This window comes from Pangasianodon hypophthalmus, chromosome 2, assembly GCF_027358585.1.
Source record: "Pangasianodon hypophthalmus isolate fPanHyp1 chromosome 2, fPanHyp1.pri, whole genome shotgun sequence".
Taxonomy (NCBI): domain Eukaryota; kingdom Metazoa; phylum Chordata; class Actinopteri; order Siluriformes; family Pangasiidae; genus Pangasianodon; species Pangasianodon hypophthalmus.
This window is the reverse complement of record NC_069711.1, coordinates 12,290,968-12,315,429: the sequence shown is the minus strand read 5'-3', so window position 1 is coordinate 12,315,429 and position 24,462 is coordinate 12,290,968. Positions and strand designations below refer to the sequence as shown.

At 41.2% G+C, this 24,462-nt stretch overlaps 1 protein-coding gene across 1 annotated transcript; it reads right to left on the bottom strand.

Annotated features, from left to right (window-relative positions):
• Nucleotides 1-243: 243 nt before the first annotated feature.
• LOC113533827 (isotocin receptor-like) lies at nt 244-23,142 on the bottom strand. Its single transcript, XM_026926200.3, has 2 exons — nt 22,054-23,142; nt 244-2,405 (listed from the first exon to the last, which is right to left on the bottom strand). The coding sequence occupies exons 1-2, from the start codon at nt 22,973-22,975 to the stop codon at nt 2,185-2,187; spliced, it is 1,143 nt and encodes a 380-aa protein (XP_026782001.1). The 5' UTR covers nt 22,976-23,142; the 3' UTR covers nt 244-2,184.
• Between the last annotated feature and the right edge of the window lie 1,320 nt (nt 23,143-24,462).

The window sequence follows — 24,462 nt, the reverse complement described above, 5'->3', positions numbered from 1 at the left end:
TTGTGGCAGCAAAAGGGGGACCAACACAATATTAGGCAGGTGGTCATAATGTTATGGCTGATCGGTGTGTGTGTGTGTGTGTGTGTGTATATATATACATATATATATATATATATATATATATATATATATATATATATATATATATATATATGTATATATATATATATATATATAGATAGATAGATAGATAGATTCTTGTTTTTACTAAATATATTTTATTTACACATGGTCATAATACACCATATTTTGTCCTACAACATACACTATATTGCCAAAAGTTTTGGGACACCCCTCCAAATCATTGAATTCAGGTGTTCCAATCACTTCCATGGCCACAGGTGCATAAAATCAAGCACCTAGGCATGCAGACTGCTTCTACAAACATTTCTGAAAGAATGGGTCGCTCTCAGGAGCTCAGTGAATTCAAGCGTGGTACAGTGATAAGTTGCCACCTAAGGACCGAATAAGTCCATTCGTGAAATTTCCTCACTACTAAATATTCCACGGTCAACTGTTAGTGGTATTATAACAAAGTGGAAGCAATTGGGAACAATAGCAACTCAGCCACAAAGTGGTAGGCCACATAAAATCACAGAGCGGGGTCAGCGCATGCTGAGGTGCACAGTGTGCAGAAGTCGCCAACTTTCTGCAGAGTCAATAGCTACAGACCTCCAAACTTCGTGTGGTCTTCAGATTAGCTCAAGAACAGTGCATAGAGAGCTTCATGGAATGGATTTTCATGGCCGAGCAGCTGCACCCAAGCCTTACATTACCAAGTGCAATGCAAAGCATTGGATGCAGTGGTGTTAAGCACGCCGCCACTGGACTCTAGAGCAGTGGAGACGTGTTCTCTGGAGTGACGAATCACGCTTCTCTGTCTGGCAATCCGATGGACGAATCTGGGTTTGGTGGTTGCCAGGAGAACGGTACTTGTCTGACTACATTGTGCCAAGTGTAAAGTTTGGTGGAGGGAGGATTATGGTGTGGGGTTGTTTTTCAGGGGTTGGGCTTGGCCCCTTAGTTCCAGTGAAAGGAACTCTTAATGCTTCAGCGTACCAAGACATTTTGGACAATTTCATGCTCCCAACATTGTGGGAAGAGTTTGGGGATGGCCCCTTCCTGTTCCAACATGACTGTGCACCAGTGCACAAAGCAAGGTCCATAAAGACATGAATGAGCGAGTTTGGTGTGGAGGAACTTGACTGGCCTGCACAGAGTCCTGACCTCAACCCGATAGAACACCTTTGGGATGAATTAGGGCAGAGACTGCAAGCCAGGCCTTCTCGTCCAACATCAGGGCCTGACCTCACAAATACGCTTCTAGAAGAACAGTCAAAAATTCCCATAAACACATTCCTAAACCTTGTGGAAAGCCTTCCCAGAAGAGTTGAAGCTGTTATAGCTGCAAAGGGTGGGCCAACTCCACATTAAACCCTACGGATTAAGAATGGGATGTCATTAAAGTTCATGTGCATGTAAAGGCAGATGTCCCAAAAGGTTTGGCAATATAGTGTATGATAAGGACTTTTTTATAACATATAGTATTTTTAGTGAGAAGTAACTGTGTCTAATTCAGCTCTAACGTAGTCAAGCAAGTGCTGAGTAAATAGGTAAGGGAAGAAGACACAACTGGTTTCAGCAACAAATTTAGGTTGGCAAGGACAAAATGAACTGGACATGACCTATTAATGTCTCCAGAGTAGCTCTGAAAGGGATCTGTGTCAAAGGTAAGTAGTTTAGTAATAAAAACCATTACAGGGCTTTCACTGCTGGAGTTTAACTGTTGCCATTAGTCCAGTGCAATAACACAAATAATACATTCTGGAATAGGGTGGTGTGGGACAGATGAATATGTTCAAATGCAAAAGTATTCAGTATTTCGCTGGTGTGTGGCTGGCCAGTGTGCTTTGAGACAATAGTTGGTAGTAGTTTCTGTCTCTGTAGAGAATTAAACTGCAACATGTATTTTAATACATTGGTCCTGAGGTTTATTATCAGGTCTTTAATGATTGTATCTGTCCATATGAATAACTTTTCTTATAGTACAAGTCAGTAAAGTCCAGACCAAAGAGCCTCTGTAAGTCAACTATATGTAGGTGTTTTCCCCATTTGCAGCCATGGTTTGCAGAGAGTTTGTCCTCATTTCTCTTGCCTTCCTTGCAGTCTGCTGTGTTACGTAGTTTACGATGTTTGAGTGAGGCTCCTCTGGCTGCCAGTGTCCTTCATCACTATTTCTCCTGCATGGCCATTAGGACTCTGCTGCCCCACACTGTTACAGCGTAATGTTATCAGGCAGTTGTGCATCAGGTCACGCAACAGGTGGCCAGCAAAGAACATGTAGATCCAGGGGTTACAGCAACTGTTCAGGCTAGCCAGAAGCATGGTAATAATGAATGCCATTTCTAGAAGACATAAAAATGTATTTTAGTACACACTGCGGTTACTGTACAGTATTTGCTGCTGCTGACTGAGATCCATTAACACAAACTGCCATCTGAGATCCATAATCATATATTCATAAATAAAATTTGCTGTCATCATAAGATTAGAGGATTCGTTATTACAGGATTCATTTACAATTAATATAAAACTCTTAAATAGCAGTTATGGTCAATTGCCTATTGCTAAAGTCAAAGAGACAGAAATATAAAAAAGGCATGTCACTGATAATCTAAAGTGGCCAGAATAACTGATTTGTAGAACATATTGATTAAGCCTCATCATATTTGTATAGCATAGTAAATGGGCAAAAAATAATCTTTTAAAAACAGGAATAAATCAAACAAGATGACATAGGCTTATGTAAAAATACATTTTACTTGTTAGTGCCATTAGATGTTGTTCCAATGTTGCTTTTCATGTTCCCACAGGACTTTGGACAGATCAGGCCAGTGCTCAATGGCATGTGACTGACAAGGGGAAATACCCTAGGATTTTTTTATAGATAGACAAAAGCACTTGATGATCCATTCCATGTAGGCACAGTCCAAACTGAATGGATAAATTAGTTACGGGTGTCATTTGTTGAGTACACCTAATGTCCTGTCACAGGAGTATGTTGTAATTCTAACCTGTGATGTATTTAAAGACTTCACAAACTAAAATTAGTGCACCAACAATAAATACTTTTTCCCATTATTATTCTTGTCAGACTACACATACACAATATGGAGCTATCTGTGTGTCAGCTTTCAACTATATTCTGATCTACAGGTATCCCCTCTGCTGCAAAGCTGGGCATAGCCCCCTAGCACCCTCTTCTACTTTGGTTAGTGTGTTTTTGTATATAACAAGCATTTTGTCATGTTGTTTGCTATGCAATATCTACAAGTTTGCACTTTTTATTGCACTTGAATTTACTCTTTGCTTGGTAAGCAGCATCTACCCATCATCTCTTGATTTGTCCCTTGGCATATCCCAGGGTCAACTCATGACCAGAGATTTTGGTGGGGCTTCACGACATTAATAGTGACATAGCCTCAAACAAAATTAAGGCGAGAGGCTATCACACTTATGCTATAGGCTACTATCTAGTGAATTTTTAGAGTAACCCCCAAAATGGCCAGTTGAGTGTCAACAACAAACAGTCATTTAGCAAAGAGTCATCCAGCATACAGTTTAGCAACTTGTTTTGAGTGGTTTTAGACATACTCATAGGTGCATACCCTCATCCCAGCAAATAGTGCAAAGCCATTTCTTTCTCACATGCACATCAATGGGAAATAAGTGAAAGCTCAACTACGAATGTTTGCTTGAATTATTTGTGCATTTAGGGAGCTGCAGTGATTACAAGCTGATTTGCCACCACTGGCCACTATCTCACTGGAAGTTTTGAAACTCTAGCTCAGTGGTTTTTAACACTTGTGTGTGTGAGTCTGGCCCCTTGAACTGAATTGTCATCTGAGGATTATGACCTAGCAGATCAGGAAACACTCCTATACACAAGGGCTCCTAGCAATCAGGCCTTGTATTGTTCTAGGTGCAAGCTGTTCTATAAATGGTGTTCACCTTATCATCTGGATTTGGTGAATTGCTCTTAAGACCTCAAGATACTTCTTCCAGGGACTGCTAGACAACAGTAAGTCCCCATCTGCACTAAACATGTACGTAAAATAACTTGCAGTAGTTGGATTACTTTATGCAAATGCCTTCATTAAAAGCTATGCTCTTCTCACGTTAGTGATGTATGTTACAATCACTGTAAAGCCCACTAATCTATGATCACTATAAACCCACATATTTTCTCAAAATTCTGGCACTATTCTCATGTTGTTGCATTCCAGGAAGTCCAGTTCTGAGTACCTATAGGCTATGTTTACATGCACATCAAATTCTGTTTAAGGTCTATATTCAGGTTGCAGCCATATTGCAAATACAATGTTTATATATGGCTGTTGTTGGTCTGAGTTGCCATTCTGAAATACCTAGCAATTCCTTGTGGTCTGAGCATGCACATATATCTCCTTTCAGTGGAGTTTCTGAATAACATTTTTAAATGCAACAAATTTACAATTAAAACAGGCATATTCCAGTGGCAGGAATCAGAATTTGGGGAATCAGAATATTGTCTTAACCTGAATCAGGCAATCGGATTGTGGTGTGCACATGACTCAATACTAATTAGAATGTTTCCAAATTCTGATTAATATCGTAGCCAATATATCACTCCCATCTTTCCTATTAAGAAACCAGAATGGTATGAAACAATGAATGGTATTTTGTTCACGATTTGCACACTGCTTATGAGGTCATTCTTAGTACAGGATAAGAAGCTTTTATTTATCACTTACACATTACATCACAGAGAAATTTTCGTTGCATATCCTAGCTTTTAAGGAAGTCTGTGGGTCAGAAATGGAGCACAGAAGGTTAAGGACCTTGCTCAAAGGCCTAACAGTGGCAGCTTAGTGATACTGGAGCTTGAATCCCCAACCATCTAATTGGTAACCCAGAGCCTTAACTGTTGAACCACCACTGCATTAGTCCTAGCCCAGCTGCCAACCTAGCCGGCATATGGCCTGAAGTCAACTGGTTTTCTGTTGGTCATTTATGAAGTGCTCTGTTGTTATCTAGCCCTTTCCTGTTTTTGTAATGACTACCGGTCTGATCTATCTGATGTTTACAAGATTAGGACAACAACAGAGACTGATTTTATTCCTTAAAGTATCTATTTTGTTGTCCTAGGAACATAAGCCAAACCCTACAGCAACTGCTTTTCCTGCCATGAGTTTTTGTGCTTTTTACTGCTGCTATATTTTCTATAGAAAGATGTGCTTTTTAAGTTATAGGACACCCTCTCTCATGTCATGTTATCCATGGATTGATTACCAAACATAGGACATAGAACACAAATTTGACCCCCTGCTTATAAAAGTGCAAACAGATGTTGGCTGTGTAATAACAGGTGGCAGCAAATTCCAAGGTTTTGGGTCATGAATGATATAAAGCTAAATAGCGTAGCTTTCAGTTTAGCGCATTAAGTCACTTAAACTGAAAATTTCAGCACTATATGCAAGTTATTTGTTGATTTTGGATATGTTTCTATCCAGCTTTTTCTTCTCTTTCCCCTAAGTGTTTAGCTAATTTCTAATTGGATCGAAAAATTGTAAGGCTGCAAGTGGTACAGTTGTTTGCTTTCCTGATGTGTATGTGCTGGATATACTGTAAATACTTTGCCTTTATAGTACAAATCTGCAGTTGTGACACACAAAAGTTGGACAGTGAATAAACTGCATATTTGTACTTACTCTGATTACCCTAAATATACAGGGTGTCCCAAAGGTCTCCACACATAGGAGAAATTAACAGAATGTATTTTTTGCTGTATATATATATATATATATATATATATATATATATATATATATATATATATATATATATATATATATATATTTAAGAATGCCTTTGACCAAAGAACATATTGAAATCATTCTCATGGCTGATCGGGAAGCCATCACAAGGTTGCGATGAACTTTAACAGGAAACATGGCAAGCACATCAACACAAAAGTGTTAACTGTTGCCAAACTTATTAACAAATTCCAAAAAAAGACTGGAAGTATTGTGGACCACCCAAGAAGTGGATGCCCACGAACATCCACTGACGAAGGCGCAACCAATGTGGTGCTGGTCCCCTATGAATGGAGACTTTTGGGACACCTTGTAGTACAAATCATTAGGCTATACAATATTAAAATTATGATATTAAAATTCATAATGTATAAAAAGGAAATGTGGGGTTTCAATGCAACTTGAGTAGAGACAGCATGTAAAACAAATGCAACAGGGTGTGTGAGCTCACGTTTTATGCGTGTCTCAAGAAGCACTTTTGGACTGAAACCCTGGTTGAAATGGATGGTGTCTGCTGATGTGTGTATAAAACACTGCAGAAATGAAGCTGGTGTAAATTGGCCTTGGATATAATTATTGATTCCAAATTCTGCAATGCATCACTAAGTGTAGCATCCTACAAAAATGATGTAATAAGAAGCTGTATGCTCTTAGCTTGCATGATTCCCGCTTTACTGCTACAGTAAAGATGCTGTGGTATGAATGAATACCTTTTTCTGGTCATCATTATAAAACAAAAATAAATTGACTCAAAAAAACCATAATCAGATTATAGAAGGGATGCATTTGTAACTCATTAATTTATTTCTTCATTCAACTTTAGTAACCACTTTATCCAGGTCAGGGTCACGGTAACCCATGTGAACACGTGGAGAATATGTAAAACTCCACACTGACAGTAACTGGAACTCAGGATTAAACCAAGGACCCTGGAGCTGGGAGACACCAGTACTACTCACTGCACCACCCCCTACTGATTAGTGCAGTATGGGGTCCCACAAGGGTTTTTTTAGGCCTGTTACTGTTCTCCGTTAATATACATTACAAGTCAAAAGTTTGTCCACACTATACTTGTACACACACACACACACACACATTAGACTTTAACAGGAAACATGGCAAGCACATCACACACGATACTGCTGTACGATAAAGGTGGGAGAGACGACGAGTGTGTGTTTACAAAGAAATGGCAATCATGTAGAGGATGTTTTGTAAATAAAGTTACATTTTATAAATGCTCATTTCCCCCTTTTGAGACGCCCTGTAGTACAAAATAGTGATGAAAACCCTTCTATTAGCAGGTTTGTGTAAGCTTTCAGCTGGTAGCGTACAGCCTCTAAGACATGGAATTTTCAAACATAATGTTGGCTGTTACTTCTACGGCAATGATACGCAATTATACATATCACTTTGACAAGATACTTCTGCAGCACAGCTTTACAAAATGGAAGACTCAAAGGCAAAAAAGCTTGGAGGAATAGAAACTTTTTTCTCTGAAATTTTGATACAGCAGTAATGCTGACGTTACACACCAAGTCTGTCTGGATTAAGGTTGTTAATTTTGCTGTAGAACTACTGTAGTGGCCTAAAAGCCAACCAAAGCTGCAGGAGCTGAATGTGGGAATAACTTGTGACACGTCAATCATCCATTACATTTGCATCTTGAAGTTTATTTTCTCTACCGAATACTTAACATTGAGGCATCAACATTTCTTGAAGCATCGAGAGATCATTTGAATCAAGGCAAAAACTTTGAATGAATTTACGGTCAACAAACAAATGTGTGCTCCCACACTCACCCCTTCCTTCCTGCCAACTCCTCCCACAACAGTTGCTTTAATTCTCAAATAATTAATGCCACTCCCATATTTTCCCACAGTCACATGACATCACACATGAATATTTACATGGCTCCTATACTCCAGCCCCTAATTATTATAATCTTAATAATAATTACATCCACTAAATACACATAGGAGACATAGACATTTGATTCAAAATCTCAAAATACAATAATTCATTTTTTTTTACGTCAATCAATGTCTGTGTATTTACAAAAATATTTGATGGAGTCCATGTAAAGCCCTTAATACTTTAGTGTCAATGGGTGATTAACTTATATCAATGTGTAAAGTCAATGTCTATAAAGGTTCAGCGTCAATGTCTATACTGACCAGTCCAAAAAAATCTTTTTCCAAGGGAAATGTCAAATATCTGCCTCCTGCAGAAGGCAGATTTTCATGACTGGTCTATTCAAAAAATTGGTCTTAGTCTTGAGTCGCACCTGACGGATAAAACCTTTTTTATCTGGAAAGGTTTGGATCACTTTCCCAATTATCCATGAATTACAGGGTGCAGAATCATCAACCAAAAGTACAATGTCTCCTGGAATGAAGTTGCGGGCTGAAGCTGACCACTTCTGTCGCTCTTGCAGTTGAGGTAAATACTCTTTTGTCCATCGTTTCCAGAACAGATCTGATATATACTCCACTTGTTTCCATCATCGATGAGAATATATCCTCCTTTTGAAAGATTCCTGGTGGTAATGATGGTACAGTCTTTAAAAGCAACAAATGATTAGGTGTCAGTGCTTCCAAATCGTTGGGGTCAGTAGATTCCTTAGTAATGGGACGTCCATTAATGATTGCTTCAGCTTCACATAGAACTGTATGAAGACAATCTTCATCAAGCGTTTGTGTTAAGGTGGCATTAAGAACCTTCCTTACAGACCTAATCAATCTTTCCCATGTGCCTCCATGATGTGAACCAGTTGGAGGATTAAACATCCACTTGATTCCTTTCTGCAGAAACATGCTATTAATTTGAGATTGGTTCCAGCCTTCAATAGCTTGTCTCAACTCACGCTCCGCTCCAAGAAAATTTGTACCTTTATCAGATCGTATTTCTATGACTTGTCCACGTCTTGCGATGAATCATCGCAATGCATTTATAAAGGAATCTGTTTCCTGTGATGGCACCACTTCGATATGAATAGCACGAATGGCTAGACACGTGAAGATGACGCCGTATCTCTTCACGATACTTCTCCTGCTCTTAATTTCGAAGGGTCCAAAACAGTCAACTCCAACATAAGTGAATGGAGGTTTATCTGGAGAAACTCGATCCAGAGGTAGGTCTGCCACACTTGGATAATATCTTCCTTATGGCTACGCTAGCACCAGGTATCCAATACTTTTGACGCAACCTCGATAGCATATAATTTCTGCCACCATGACCCACTTCTTCATGTACATGTTTAAGAATGATGCCTGAGATGTATAGGGCATAGCTGCCCTACTCAACCATCCCCCTACTCTTAAAACACCATCTTCAAGAATTGGATTAAGTTCATAAATGTGACTGTTCCTTTTCACTTGTTCTCCCTTTTGCAAAATTGAGAATTCATCAGAGTATCTCTGTCTTTGGCAATAACGAATAATATCCAATTCAGCATTCTTCAGCTCCTCCACAGAAAGCTCACTTTTGTCACATTGAGTCTTTGTCTTCTCCATTTCATCTTTCAGTTGTTGTCTTTGTTGGTTTTCATCCATGCCAGATTGTATTAAAGCCATTTTCAATGATTTCCTCTTCTGACTTAGATTTAGGAGTAGTTGCTTAAATCTGAGAATCCAAGCTACTGACCTCTTTAAACTGCTTCAAGAGGAGAAGTATTGGATAAAGTGCGTCATAACAACCATGTCCTCCTCTAATTGTACAGTATTGACAGTGACACTTCTTTTTACCTCTGGATCATCTGGTGAACATTCTCCCAGGTCAGTAGGATTAACAGGCCACTCCGTTTCAGGCAAAAGAAGAAACTGTGGTCCAAACACCCAACTTTTGTTCTTCAGAAATGATTCCACTCTCAACCCTCTGGAAGCTATATCTGCTGGATTTACTGCAGTACTCACATACCTCCACTGTGATGATTGAGATACCTTAAGAATTTCTGAAACTCTGTTAGCAACAAAAGTTCGATACCTGGAAACTTAGTTTCTGATATATTTCAGTACAGAGGTACTTTCGGTCCAGAAAACAGAGTCTTGAAGGCACATACACAGTTCTGTTCTCCACAATGAATCCATTCGACTTGCCAACGTTGCAGCAGTAAGTTCCATTCGAGGGAGAGACACTGGCTTCAAAGGAGCTATTCTAGGATTCCCCATTACAAAAGCGACATGCATTTGTGAGTTAATATCATGCAAAAGCAGATAAGTAACCACTCCATAACCATCTTTGCTTGCGTCAGAAAAGTGATGCAACTGTGCTGTGTTCACCTCTCCGAAACCCATCGGTTTAAAGCATCTATCAATCTTGAAGCTCTCCAACTCGTGCAATCCATCCAACCCGTTGATCCACTCCTGAGAATTTGAAGCAAGAATAATATCATCCCAGCCAAGTTTCTTCCTGTACAAGTCTTGTAAGATCTTTTTTGCATATAAAGTCACTGGAGACAGAATTCCTAAGGGATCATAAACAGAACTCACAGTAGCAAGGATCCCTCTTCTGGTTGAAGGCCTCTGCTGCAACACCATTTTGAACTTGAAGGCATCAGATTGTATACACCATTGTACACCTAGCTCTCTCTACAGGAAGTATGTCTTGGCCCAGATCCAAATCCTTCACATTTTTTGCTCTGAGTTCCTCTGGGATTTTTACCAGCACATCTCGACTGTTACTTATCCATTTCGTCAATGTGAAACCCCTCTTTGCACAAATAGCTACGAAGTTGTGATACAGAGAAACAGCTTTATCCTCTGAATCTACAGAGACGACAGTCGTCTACATAAAAACAATGCAAGATTGTATCAATTACTTCCTTGCTGAAGTCTTTGTTGTTATCTTCTGTGCACCTTCTGAGGGCAAAGTTTGCACAACTGGGTGACGAAGTGGCTCCAAAGAGGTGCACGACCATACGATATTCTACCATATCTTGAGTGAGGTCACCATCAGGCCACCAAAGAAATCTCAACAAGTCTGCATCATCTTTCGGCACCCGCACTTGATGAAACATGGCTTCGATATCTGCCATGATCACAACTCGCTCTTTCCTAAATCTAGTTATCACTCCAATCAATGAACTGGTGAGGTCTGGACCCTGTAATAGCTGAGTATTCAAAGATGACCCTTGGAATGTAGCTCCACAATCAAAGACGACACAGAGCTTTCCTTTCCGAGGGTGGTAAGCACAGTGATGGGGTATATACCATACTTTACCATCGCTACTTCCCAAGTCTTCAGCTGGCACTCTCTCTGTGTAACCTTTAGAAATAAGGTCTTTCATGAAAACAGAATATTCAGAATGAAGTGAAACATCCTTTTTCAATCTTTTCTTTAGGTTCAGGGCACACAGTTCTGCAACTACTTTGTTGTCCAGCATACATTTTCTTTTATGGCATTTGGCAGATGCCCTTATCCAGAGCAACTTACAATTATCTCATTTATACAACTGAGCAATTGAGGGTTAAGGGCCTTGCTCAAGGGCCCAGCAGTGGCAGCTTGGTGGTTCTGGGATTTGAACTCTCAACCTTCTGACCAGAAGTCCAACGTCTTAACCACTGATCTACCACTACCAAGCATCTTTCTTCCTCAAAGGCAGGCCAATAGAATAATGACCCTCTACCAACTTTAATAAGTCTGTTACCATCTCAATGAACTTGTGATCTTCTCTTGAAAACCCAACTTGTTCATTTTTGTTACATTCAGGAAAATCAACTTCAAATTGTTGTTGCCAAAGTTCTACCAAGTTTGAAACTGAAATCCTGCTGACGGTAACATCAGGGTACTTAGAAGCATATTGGTCGCACTATCTCCTCTTAGTGGACCATTTACTGTCCACCTCAACCTAGTTTTAATTGCATGGGGTCCGTTATCAACACTGCGGATCACTTGACTCGGCTCCATAACCCTTGGGGCATTTATTCCTATAAGCAGTTCGATATGAGAGTCAATATCAGGCAAATTCACATGTTTCAAATATGGCCATCCCTGCAGATCCTTTTGCCTTGGGATGTTTCTGCTATGCACAGGCATAGTCTCTTGTGTATAGGCATCAGGTAACTCCCAAAAGTCTTCTTCATTCAAACCAGCTACCTCTAACCCAGAGACAACATGGGTAGTTGTGACTTTCTCCTGACCCATAGTACACAAGAGAATATTAGTTTAATATTATTAATATTAATTTACCCAAAAGACCAAGTCTATTCATCAATCCAGACGTACAAAACACTGCTGTGCTACCATGGTCCAGAAAGGCATAAGTAATCACAGTCTTATTTCCTTTTTTAGATTTCACTTGCACAGGAACTATAGAAAGTTTACATTCATATTCACTAGCCCCAATATATCCACTGGACTCAACAGATTCGGGAGCACTGCCCATTACGGTGTCCATTTGTTTCCTCACTTGCTCTGAATCGGTCACATTTTCTCTTGGGTAAATGTGAAGTATACTAGGGTGTTTGAGATTACACACTTTGCATGAAAGGAGATTTCTACAATATTTACAATATTACAATAATATGATGTGCCCTATACACATGCAGCCAAAACAAACACCTTTCTTTTTTAAGAATGAAATCTTTTCACCATGACTCCTCTTTTCCAATAGAGGGCACAATTCCAAAGTGTGTCCACATTTGCAAAACAAACAACTCTTGTTGCTGCGTGAAACGGTTTCTTTTCTATTATTTCCGATTTCTGATTTCCTTTCCATTGCTGTGACAGTAGTAGCAAAGCTGCTTCTTTTAGCTTTAAGATGAAACTGAGACTTGCCTTTGTTTACTGATTTACTTCCTGTTAACATTGGGACATCATGTATGTTTCCAAAAACTGGATCGGTCATTATTTTTACTTGTCTTTCAACAAAGTTAACAATGTCGCTGAAAGTAGCTGTTTGATTTACAGCTTCCTGCAATTCACAGACCTCTGATCTCCATTTTTCCCTTAATTTGCATGGTAATTTTTTCACTACAGTCAACATATTGGAGGGCGTATCCATCTCATGCAAATACTGAATATTTTCCATGGAGTTACAACAGCTTCTTAGGAACAAACTATAATCTTGTAAAGCTTTGAGATCTTCACTTTTGATATTTGCCCATGAAAGAGCCTTTTCCATATAGGCAGATGCAATTTTATACTGGTCGCCAAAATGCTTTGGCCCTTAAATCCCCATGATCAGCAGGCATATGCTGGCAACTCTTTATAATCTCTCTTGGATGACCTCTGGTGTACTGTTCAAGAAAATATAAGCGATCACTAGGGCTTTCAGTTTTACTCTCCACACCACTTTCAAAGGATTTCATAAAAGGAGTGATATTGCAAAGGGTTGCCATCAAACATCTGAATTTCCCTTTTAGGCAAAGATGACAGACTGTTACGATCGCCAGCTGGAGTGCCCATGAACTCCACTAGAGGGCACTCCACCCTGGACTCTTGCCATTGTTCTCAGGACTTCATTTCCCATGTGTTCCTTGCCCCACCTGTGTCATGTGCTACCCTTGTTTGTGTGTTATGTTCAGATTGGTTCCTTAGTTAGATGTGTCTTGTTTTCATTGGTTGCTGTTCTATGTAAATGTTGCTCACACCTGCTCCTACAACCCCGGCAGCAGCGGAGCTTGACCCATCATGGCCACCAGCAGGTCCTGTGATTATGGTCACCACTCCTGTGTTTCCTGCACCTTCTTGTTCTGTGATCCCCAGTCCAGAGTCTCTTTCCAAGATGGCTGCCTGCCCAGAGTCTCTTTCCAAGATGGCCACCAGTTCAGAGTCTCTTTCCAAGATGGTCGCCAGTTCAGAGCCTCTTCCCAAGACGGCTGCCTGCCCAGAGCCTCTTCCCAAGATGGCCGCCAGTTCAGAGTCTCTTTCCAAGATGGTCGCCAGTTCAGAGCCTCTTCCCAAGACGGCTGCCTGCCCAGAGCCTCTTCCCAAGATGGCTGCCAGTTCAGAGCCTCTTTCCAAGATGGCCGCCTGCCCAGAGCCTCTTCCCAAGATGGCCGCCAGTTCAGAGTCTCTTTCCAAGATGGTCGCCAGTTCAGAGCCTCTTCCCAAGACGGCCACCTGCCCAGAGCCTCTTCCCAAGATGCTTGTCACACCAGAGCCTCCAGCCACTATGGATGTCAAGCCTCAGTCTTCAGCCATCACAGATGCCACTCCAGTATTCCTGAGCATCGTGGATGTTGTGTTTGAAGACACCAAGGCGTTCCAAGGGTGTTTGAGGCTGGTGTCCAGTCTGGCGGACCCACTGTTGATGTCGGTGCGTGCAGCAGGCATTCCAGGAGCTTCAGCACTGGTCGTCACAGAGACACTTCCCCTATCCTCAGTGCTCCCTCTAATGGCGGTCGCCATCCTGTGTGTTTGGGCTACATATTGCTCTGTTCTTGCTCCAGTCTGTGAATCTACCCCCGAGTCTGCTCCAGTCTGTGAATCTGTTCCTGAGCCTGCTCCAGAGTCCACTCCATTCCATGAGGTTGCTCCAGAGCCCGCTCCAGTCCTCGAATCCACTCCAGAGCCCGCTCCAGCTCCGGAGGTGGCAGCTCATGCTGCAGAACCTCTCAAATCAGCGGCGTCCGCTCCAGCTCCTCCCAAGGTGGCAGTTTCCACTGCAGAACCTCCCGAGTCAGCGGCTTCCGCTTCTGAACCCTCTGCCTGCCCTGTCACGGCCAAGGAGGCTGTCTCCGAGCTCTTCGCCTGCCCTGTCCCGGCCAAGGAGGCCATCTTTGAACTCTCAGCCTGTCCTGTCTCGACCGCAGAGGCCGTTATTAAGCTCTCTGTGCTCTCTGTTCCAGTCCCGCCTGGTCTGCCTTGGTGGGATCCGCCTTGTTAGCTTTACATTGGTGGACATCTGCTCAGCTGTGGTGGTCATCTGCTCTGCCGTGGGGATCTTTGGACCCATCTGCTCAGCTGTGGTGGTCTCCTGCTCCGCCCTGGTGCCCTTCAGCTCCGCCCTGGTGCCCTTCAGCTCCACCTGCTCCACCCTGGTGCCCTTCAGCTCTGCCTGCTCCGCCCTGGTGCCCGTCAGCTCTGCCCTGGTGCCCGTCAGCTCCGCCCTGGTACTCGCCTGCTCCGCCCTGGTGCTCATCAGCTCCGCCTGCTCCGCCGTGTTGCTCGTCAGCTCCGCCGTGGTGCTCGCCTGCTCCGCCCTGGTGCCCTTCAACTCCACCCTGGTGCCCTTCAGCTCCGCCCTGGTGCTCGCCCGCACCGCCCTGGTCTTCGTCAGCTCTGCCTGCTCCGCCCTGCTCCTCGTCAGCTCCGCCTGCTCCGCCCTGGTGCTCGTCAGCTCCGCCCTGGTGGTCTTCAGCTCCGCCCTGGTGGTCTTCAGTTCCGCCTGCTCCGCTCTGGTGGTCTTCAGCTCCGCCTGCTCCGCCCTGGTGCTATTATGTTCCGCCTGCCCCACCTTGGTACCCTGCTCAGCCTGCTCTGCCTCAGTCCCGTTCCTCCACTTCCACATGGACCTGGCCCTCCATCCCTCCCCCTGTTCCTCTTCTGCTCCACCCCCCTCCTGGACTCATGTCTATTCCTGTTGAGGAGCGTCTGGAAGCCGCTCTGGAATCCGCTCCTTGGGGGGGGGCTATGTGACGATCACCAGCTGGAGTGCCCATGAACTCCACCCCGGACTCTTGCCATTGTTCTCAGGACTCCATTTCCCATGTGTTCCTTGCCCCACCTGTGTCATGTGCTACCCTTGTTTGTGGGTTATGTTCGGATTGGTTCCTTAGTTAGATGTGTCTTGTTTTCATTGGTTGCTGTTCTATATAAATGTTGCTCACACCTGCTCCTAGGTTGCTGATTGTTATTATGTTTATAGCCATTTCTAGTTTCCGAGTTTCCGTGTGTCCGTGTTTCCCTGTGTTTTTGATCTGTGGACTGTTTTCCTTGTTTTTGATTGTTTGGTGCCTGCCCTGACCATTGCCTGTGTACTGGATTACTCTTTTGTCTCTGCCTTGGATTGTACTGTTTGCTGGTGCTCAACCCTGCCTGTTTTGACCACATTTGTTAATAAAGCCTTGCACTTGGATCCCCAACTCCGTTGTCACGACTCCCCTGTTGTTGAACCAGTAAAGATGTAATTTAATTTTGTTTATCCATGATATGGAGAATTTGATCAGTATTTCCTGAACCATCACTGGAACTGCTTCCATACTGGGCACTTACATTCACATTACCATGCTGACTTGAGTTTGGAATTGTCTGGGGGTAAATGGCTTGAGAAATGTTCCCCTTGTTTGCACCTGAGGAAACCATTTTTTGAGTTGGAATAAATGATTTTTCATTGGCATTAAGTGTCTGGGTGGTCTGTTGTCCTTTATCAGCATAAGAATTCATTCCATCAGAATGATGTGTCACATCACTTTTAAAACAATGCACACTGGAGCCCTTAAATACTTTCATTTTTGCCATAGTTGCAGCAATTTCCATTCGCAACCCAAACTTCTCTTTCTGTTTTCTTATGTTTTGTTCTTTTTCCTTAATAGAGTGTTTTTCCTTCATTAAATTTTGATGTACCAACAGAGCTGCTATATCGGCCTCTGCCTTAATGCGTGCTGAAGAGGTTGATGATGTTATTGAATGTCTTGAGGTGGAGCTTCATTTACTTGATCCTTTACTTCCAACATTAGAAACGCTGTCGCTTGGATTTATATCATCTTGGTTATGCATGGAAATCTTGGACATATTTTGGTCTCTTGAACCATCTAGAAGACACCCAGCTGATTCCAATGGTTGATCTTGAGCATTATCACCTGAGCTCTCAATTCCACTTATCCACTGCTTTGTGTCTTTTATAAAGGTGTCACTGTATTTATATGTACTTGAGAACCAGTCATTCTGTTTGGTTTGCTCATCACCGGGTAATAATGGGATCACAGAATCATGAAGTTTGATTGCCTCTTCAAAAACTTGCATCAAGCTTTCAAGTTCAGAACGAACAGCTGAAATATTCTCATTTCTTTGATGGCTGGTATAGAACTTTTAATCACATTCACATTTCTTTTTCGTTCTTTCTGAAGTTGCTCAATTTTATTAGCCAAATCCTTTGCGGTAAACTGAACTTTTCTTTTACATTCATCCTGTTCAGGTTCAACATCCACACTAGATTCAATTTCACTCATGATTACAGCATGCACATCTCAGCGCGTCTATTCAAAACACGCAAGCACTACCCAAAACACGCGAGCACAATCCGAAACAAGCAAACACTTTTAGTAACAAAGCACATCAAAGACACTCCTCACACTTTCACAAAAGCCCAAACAACAGCTTAAACACACCAACAGCACTAGGTCAACAGCAAACCAACAGCAACAAAACCGCCAAGCCATTTCAAATCATCCACAAACACAAGCAAAGAAAAAATTACAACCCATGTCCTACCGATTCGATGTCAGCAAACATATCCAAAATCATCGATCCTCTTGTTACGAAAATCCAATCAAGGCAAAAACTGAATGAATTTACGGTCAACAAACAAATGTGTGCTCCCACACTCACCCCCTTCCTTCCTGCCAACCCCTCCCACAACAGGTGCTTTAATTCTCAAATAATTAATGACACTCCCATATTTTCCCACAGTCACATGACATCACACATGAATATTTACATGGCTCCTATAGTAATCTGTGAAACCAAAAGCTACAAATAAGGTCCTCAACGAAAGTAAATATTAGTTTCTCATTAGATTTCCATGTAAGCAATATAAGTCAGAACATATTACCCCAGGCTTATTCAGGTTAGATTGCCTCCCTGTAAAGTTCTACACTGACTAGGTCCAGCTCAGCATAGCTTATCCTTTGCATTATACTCAAATGTGGCAGGTTATGTTGTGAATGGCAAGAATATCTTTCAATTAAGCTGGTGGAAGATGATTTTCTTATAAAAGTTCTGGAATATTGTTCCAGAGACTATTATACATCTAAATATTTTTTTTACATTGAATTTGTTTAATTTTCATAATATTTTTTACATTTAAAAAATTTAAATTTAAATTTTAAAAAACCTATTTTTTAACTGGGTTTATTATTATTATTATTATTATTATTATTATTATTATTATTATTATGTGTAGTCTATCTTATATATTTTATATTTCTCATTTATTTTCATACACTCCCAGAAAAACATTATTCAGCTAATTAAGGGCTCTTAGCTTCCTAAAAGGCTTCTACTTGGAGCCCTTTATAATAGAGACATCCCAAATAATGTGCCAATTTGCTTGTGTAAGGGGATAAACTGCATGTACAAATAAAGCATAATTACATGTTCAGAATAACGCCAAATAAAAGGCTATGACATGCATCAAAAAACATTTCAAAATACAATATGAACACAAAATAAAACTATATGTTTTGTTCATAGGTGTGAATGAAACCTTTTCACAGCCTATGTCAAGGTAATATTCAGTCATCCTTTCAATTTTTTTTTTATCGTTCTGAGAAGATGCAACATAATCCTGATAAACCCTCTCATTATTACACCTAGTGAATGGGATAATGTTGTCTACAACTGGCAGAAACTGACTTCCACATATATAATACCTACATTTGAGTCATGTTAATTTGCACCCATAATGTCTGCTTCCAAAGGGACTTTGAAACTTAGTAAATTGCATTGCAGGTTAAATTGCATTGCAAAAATAATCTATTTGAATTGAATCCATCCTGTATTTTTTCACATAGGTAGAAATGCCTCAAATAACATATTTATCATGGCAAATGCACAAATCCGGACAACACATAATTTTTGCTCATGTAAAAGACACAATCCTCTGTAGACCCTGCATGTTTTTCATGCCTGCTATTGAGACTGCACATACTTTTACACACACAAAACTTTACTAACTCAGAGCCTCAGTCTTTGACAGGCTCCCCCAGAGGGACATACATTTTTTAAGTGTGTAGATTTATAGTTGTAGAAAAATGCTATATAAATAATGATCATCATTATTGTTAACTGTCACCAAGTCATAGCTTCTAGTTATTCAACTGCCTTCTTAGCTAGCTGTCATGTCCATAAAGACAGAGCACAAATGAGAGCAATCAGTCTGGTCAGGTGACAACTGTAAATTACACTGTTACAGAGTGTTCATTTATGAAATTATTTACTTATTTATCTTGTTTCATGTACCATGGACAGCTGGACTGCCTCATTAGACGACCTTCCCAGTTATACCAACAAATCTAACTTCTTGTTAATTTTTCTCCTGAGAAGAAGCCCCAGTGTTTTGCTGACCAACAGAAATGACATTCATTTGAAACCTACAGTATAGCTACTATACCCTTGGGAAGAGTTCCTCCAGAAATCCTAAAACATCTTACATACTGTAGTTCAGTATTTCCAGTATTATTTAAAGTGATCAGTTAGGTCCTCTTTGCATTTTTCCACTCTTTCAGATAAATTCTTGCCTTCTTTGTAAGGATTTTCATGCTTATTGGTTCAAGCAAAATAGTGTAAAATACAGAATATCTTTTCCCTCTACAACTGCCCTGTATTATACATGCTAACACAACAGCAATGGATCCAACTGGGTTTATTTTTTTTAAACAGCTACTATAGTAAAAATTCTAAAAATTATAATTTGCTATTTTACATGACTTAGAAGACACAGGGAGCTATTTTTATTTGTAGGGAGATCAGGGGCGCCACTAGGGTTTCTGGGCCCCCTGGCTAATTTGTACTCCAGGCCCCAAGGCCCCATCCCCCAATTATCTTATCAGTTCTATTGTGAATGAATCATTCAGACTAGTTTTATCAATGGGTTTCTCCAATTCATTGAAACGAACCAAATCAAACGATTCACTCACAAATTGGACGTTATTACAACACTTATTTCATAAACGCACCCATGATAATTAAAGCAGATTTACATGACTACAGTGTCAATTTCGATCGATTCCTCACAGAAAACTGTTCCAATACTGTGGAAACCTTGAACATACATCACTAGATCAGTTTTATTGTTGCTTGGTGATTTTTCATCTTTTTTGAATGCTGCTCCGTTACTATTGTTCGATTGCATGGAAATATTGTTACAACTTCCAGTGGATAAACATTGGGGTGAGTAACTGAGAGAATTTCTATTTTATGTTACTTAAAACAGCTTCATAAAGACTAGCTTCAGAATCATAACATAAAACGGGGAACAATAAATCACTGTTTTTTTTTTTTTTAAAAAAACTGGGTGACTAGCTGTCTTCCCCGTCTCGCTCTCTCCTCTTTTTCGTGCTTTTCTTTCCTCTTTTGGTATCCTGATTTTGGCTGCGCCATCTCTTGAGTCTTGCCATCTACCTGAATGATGCGCAAAGTTCAGAAGCGGTCTGTGAAGTGCCGCATTTCTGAATAACCCGCCAACGTCTTAAGGGGACACACACGCTCTTGGCACAGAGGGGTGCTTTCATTATAGCGTGCCTCCTAATAGATTATTGTGCCAAGAGGCAATTTAAATACCAAAATCATACGCCAAAGTATGGGGTTCTGCTGGGCCCCCTTGGGACCAGGGCCCTTACAGTCGTCCTCTAGGTGCATTCAATTTACTCAATATTCCACTGTAAACTCATTAAATATGAGCAAAGTGATTAAGATCTGCTGCGGAAATACACTGCAATTTCCTCTTTACTGTTTATTTTTTTTATTTTCTGAAATCATCGGAAAAAAACTGTTGGCAAGATAGGACAGAATGTTCTCTACCAGCATATGGATTCCATCATTTTAGCACAGCAGGTATAGCCACGCATAATCTTCTAGCAAATAACGCATTATTGACATTCATAATCTTGCTGAGATATACAGTAAAGGAACCCTTTTGATGTCATGCAACATTTAGGGCTCAGACCTGGAGTCTTTGAAGTCCTCTACTGAGCTTTTCTCATGTTCATTCATCTTTCTTCATTCTTAAATCTATGCAGTAACATGAGTCACTGTAACATGTTCTTGTCAAAGGTAGATTTAATTCCAGCCCCACTGAGAAATTATATAGACTGTGCCATGTTTTCAGTAGGCGAGCTTATTACTGTTCTGGACTGCTGGCCTGCTGAGCAATTGTCTAAACATGTACATATATGTATGTGTGTGTATGGATGAATATGTGTGTTTGTGTGGAAGTGGGTGAGGGAGAAAGAGAGAAGTTTGAACCGTGTAACTTATTTCTGCTATATTTTCATCTATTAGTATGGCAGGCAATTTGCAAACATTTTACCAACACCACAGAATAAAAGATAAAGAGCCTTACATTCTTTCATAACATTTGCACTAGAGATCAAGTCTCCATTATATAAAGTTAAAAAAAATGTGTATTTTTGTATCTATGTATTTATTTATTTATTTATTTATTTTTGCTGATGTTTGTTTTACTTCAAACATGTTTTAGTAGGTTAACTATGATTATTAGTGTATGGTATTTTGTATTACCAAATTTCTGTAAAGGCCAAAATGAATGGTCAGTAAATATTAAGAAATGCTTGTCATAATTTAAATGCTATAACAGTGTTTCCCCTGCCATTATATTAGGGGGGGCGCCCCGCCCCTCCCCCAACTGCCCCGATGCGCGCACACACACACACACACACACAGAGACACGTGCGGTAACAGGTAAGCAGTACACTCCCACCAGCGGACAGAGAGCGCCTCGGAGAATATGTCGCATCAACCACCTGAAAAACAGACGAAAATATCTACGTTTTTTAAACGCTCCCAGGGTGGTGAAGATGGCAACACTCGCTCTCCTGCGAGTAGAAGCCGGAGTAGCTCTTCTGCTCCGAGTCAAAGTACAGAAAAGAGCACAAATGCTGCACGTCCTGCCCCTGACAAGCAGCAAATAATTGTTCAGTTCAAATAATTGTTCAGGTATTATATGTCATTAAAAGAAACATTAAAAGAAACACACGAACACCATGATTCCTTAGTGTTTGTGTCGGTGTCCGTCTGTCTAAAAAAAAACCCCCTCCCCTCCCCTTGTATATAAAGTTATACAATAATAATAATGATAATAATAATAATAAGTTCAAGACAGGGTGCACCATCTCCAGCACAGGATGGTTTCAATACTCAAACACACTTTCTCAACATGGTAATTATGTGATGACTTAGTTCTGCTGTGTAAGAACAAGGAAACTGCCAACCTGTGACTCAAGCTGACATTATAACCCCAAAGCTGAACACATATTATTTCTTTTCTTTTTAAAACTCTCGTTAATAAAATTACCCTCTCTTGGTGCCATAGGATCCCAAGCTGACCACATCTGCACGAAGAAGAATGGCGTCCAGCACACAATGTAGGCCAAGACGACAACAAATGTCATTTTCACCGTCCTGATTTTCGCCTCAGAGATGAGTCTCACACTGCTGACGCGTGAAAGTGCTGCACTATCGGCCAGCTCCCCAGACAATCTTAGAGGCTGATCCTTTCTGCTCTTCTGCTTGAAGTTTTGCCATATCTTAAAACTTGTGAGGCCATAACACACACTCAGAATGGTAACAGGTATGATGTAGATGGTAAGGCTTATCCAGGTTATGTAGGCTTTTGCCCCCCATGGCTGCACAAAGTCTCCCCAGCAGTCATAGACCCCCTGGCCCACTTCCTTGAGGGAGAAGATGTATGTCTGTGGGAGGCTGAGCAGCAGGCTCAGGAGCCATGACCCGAGAACGTACTCACGGTCCTTCCTGCGCCGCAGTGAGCGGAGAGGCTGGCATACTGCAAGGCACCTGTCCACGGACATCAGCACAAGCAGGTATGTGGAGGCAAACATCCCCACCACCTGCAGATACTTCACCAAGCGGCACAAGAAGTCTGGCCCATAGAAGCGGAACGTGATATCCCAGATGAGCTGCGGCAGCACCTGGAAGATGGCCACCACCAGATCCGCGATGCTCAGGTGTTTCATGAAGAAATGCATGCGCGAGCGCGCGCGTTTGCTCGCGTGAAGCGCCGCCAGTACGCACAGGTTACCGGCCAGTGCGAGCAGCAGCACCACAAACAACACTGCCACTTCCACTTTGGCCACCTCCTCGTTGCGCTTCAGAGGGTTCTCGGTTCGGTTTGCAGCTATACTTTCGTTTCCGCTGCTCGACTCACTCCGTGATCTGTTCAGCGGCCAGAAAGTCGCATCTTTCTGAAGGTTCTCCATCGCGCGTCAGAAGCACCGCAGCGCGCAGTGGAGCGAACACTTTGCCGTTTGTGCCCACACGCTAAACTACAATCCACCATCAGCGGAGAACTTAACGCGCCTTCTGATTACCAGGTTTGCCGGTAAAACACGAGTTCTTCACGGGAATGTACAGTATGTGAATTTTGGTGAACGTCTGCAAGGGAATGATAAGCACCATTTGAGACGCATTCAAAACAGCAAAGAGAAATAAGCGAAATTCTCCACCGCCTGCTTATCTACAATCACATCTGCAGTTTTGAATATTGAATTTGTTGTTTGATGTTTAAGTTGTATTCAGACCACTGCTTAATAAAACTACATATTTTATACAGGCTACATTGTTTTAAGGATTAACATGTTAAAGTGTAATAATAGTTATAAATCATTAAACAGCTATTAGCTTATTTAATTCTTAAGTTATATAATAGTATACATATACATACGTGCATGCATACATACAAACATATATGCATACTTACATCCATACATAAATACATACACACACATTATTCTCCCTAAATAAATGATAAAATGCACTGATAGAAAGAAACCCACCTAAAGCTAGACGTGGCCACTGGCTGTGGAAACCTCGCGCGCTGTACTGTGTATGAAGCCTCTTGAGTGGCCCGCAGGTTTATGTTGGCTGCAGGGATTTTGCATTTCGGCTGCATGTTCAAGTTTCGACAACCAGATGGCACTAACATGACGTTGTGTAATAGATTTGTATTTAATAGATTTGTAACAGGCTATAGACAAGGTCAGACAGGGTCTGCGTGCTTTGCATGCATTGGTTTTTGTGCCGGAATGAAAAAGAAAATACAAGAGTTTTTGGCTTTAACATCATGAACATGACAAAAAGCTCTTGTATTTCTCCTTGCTTGATTTCATCGTTCAGCGAAATTCAATGTGAATGGGTATCCGCAGTTATTGGTTTGCTATATCTTAAAGATTGTAGTTAATTAACTGCCTGATGTACAACTAATATAGATCACTACATGCTGCAAGAGCAAGAGGATGAGAGTGAAGGAGGACAACAAATGTAGCTGAAAATATCGGAAGGATTTTCCAGGTGCTACAATTTAAGAATATTTTAATCATCCAAAATATACTTCTCCATACACTACATGGCCAAAAGTTTGTGGACACTTGACCATCACATCCATATGTTGGTCTTCCCCAAACTGTTGCCACAAAGTTGGAGGCATGTAGTTATATAGGATGTCTTTGAAAGCTGTAGCATTGCAGTTTCCCTTCAGTTGAACTAATGACCCTAGCCCAAACATGTTCCATCATGACAATGTCCCTGTGCACAAAGCAAGGTCCATAAAGACATGGTTTGCCAAGGTTGGTGTAGAAGAACTTCAGTGGCCTGCACAGAGCCTTGACCTCATTCCCATTGAGCACATTTGAGTAGAAACACTAACTTCCTTCAACTTCTCCCCAGGTCTTCTTGCCCGACATTAGTG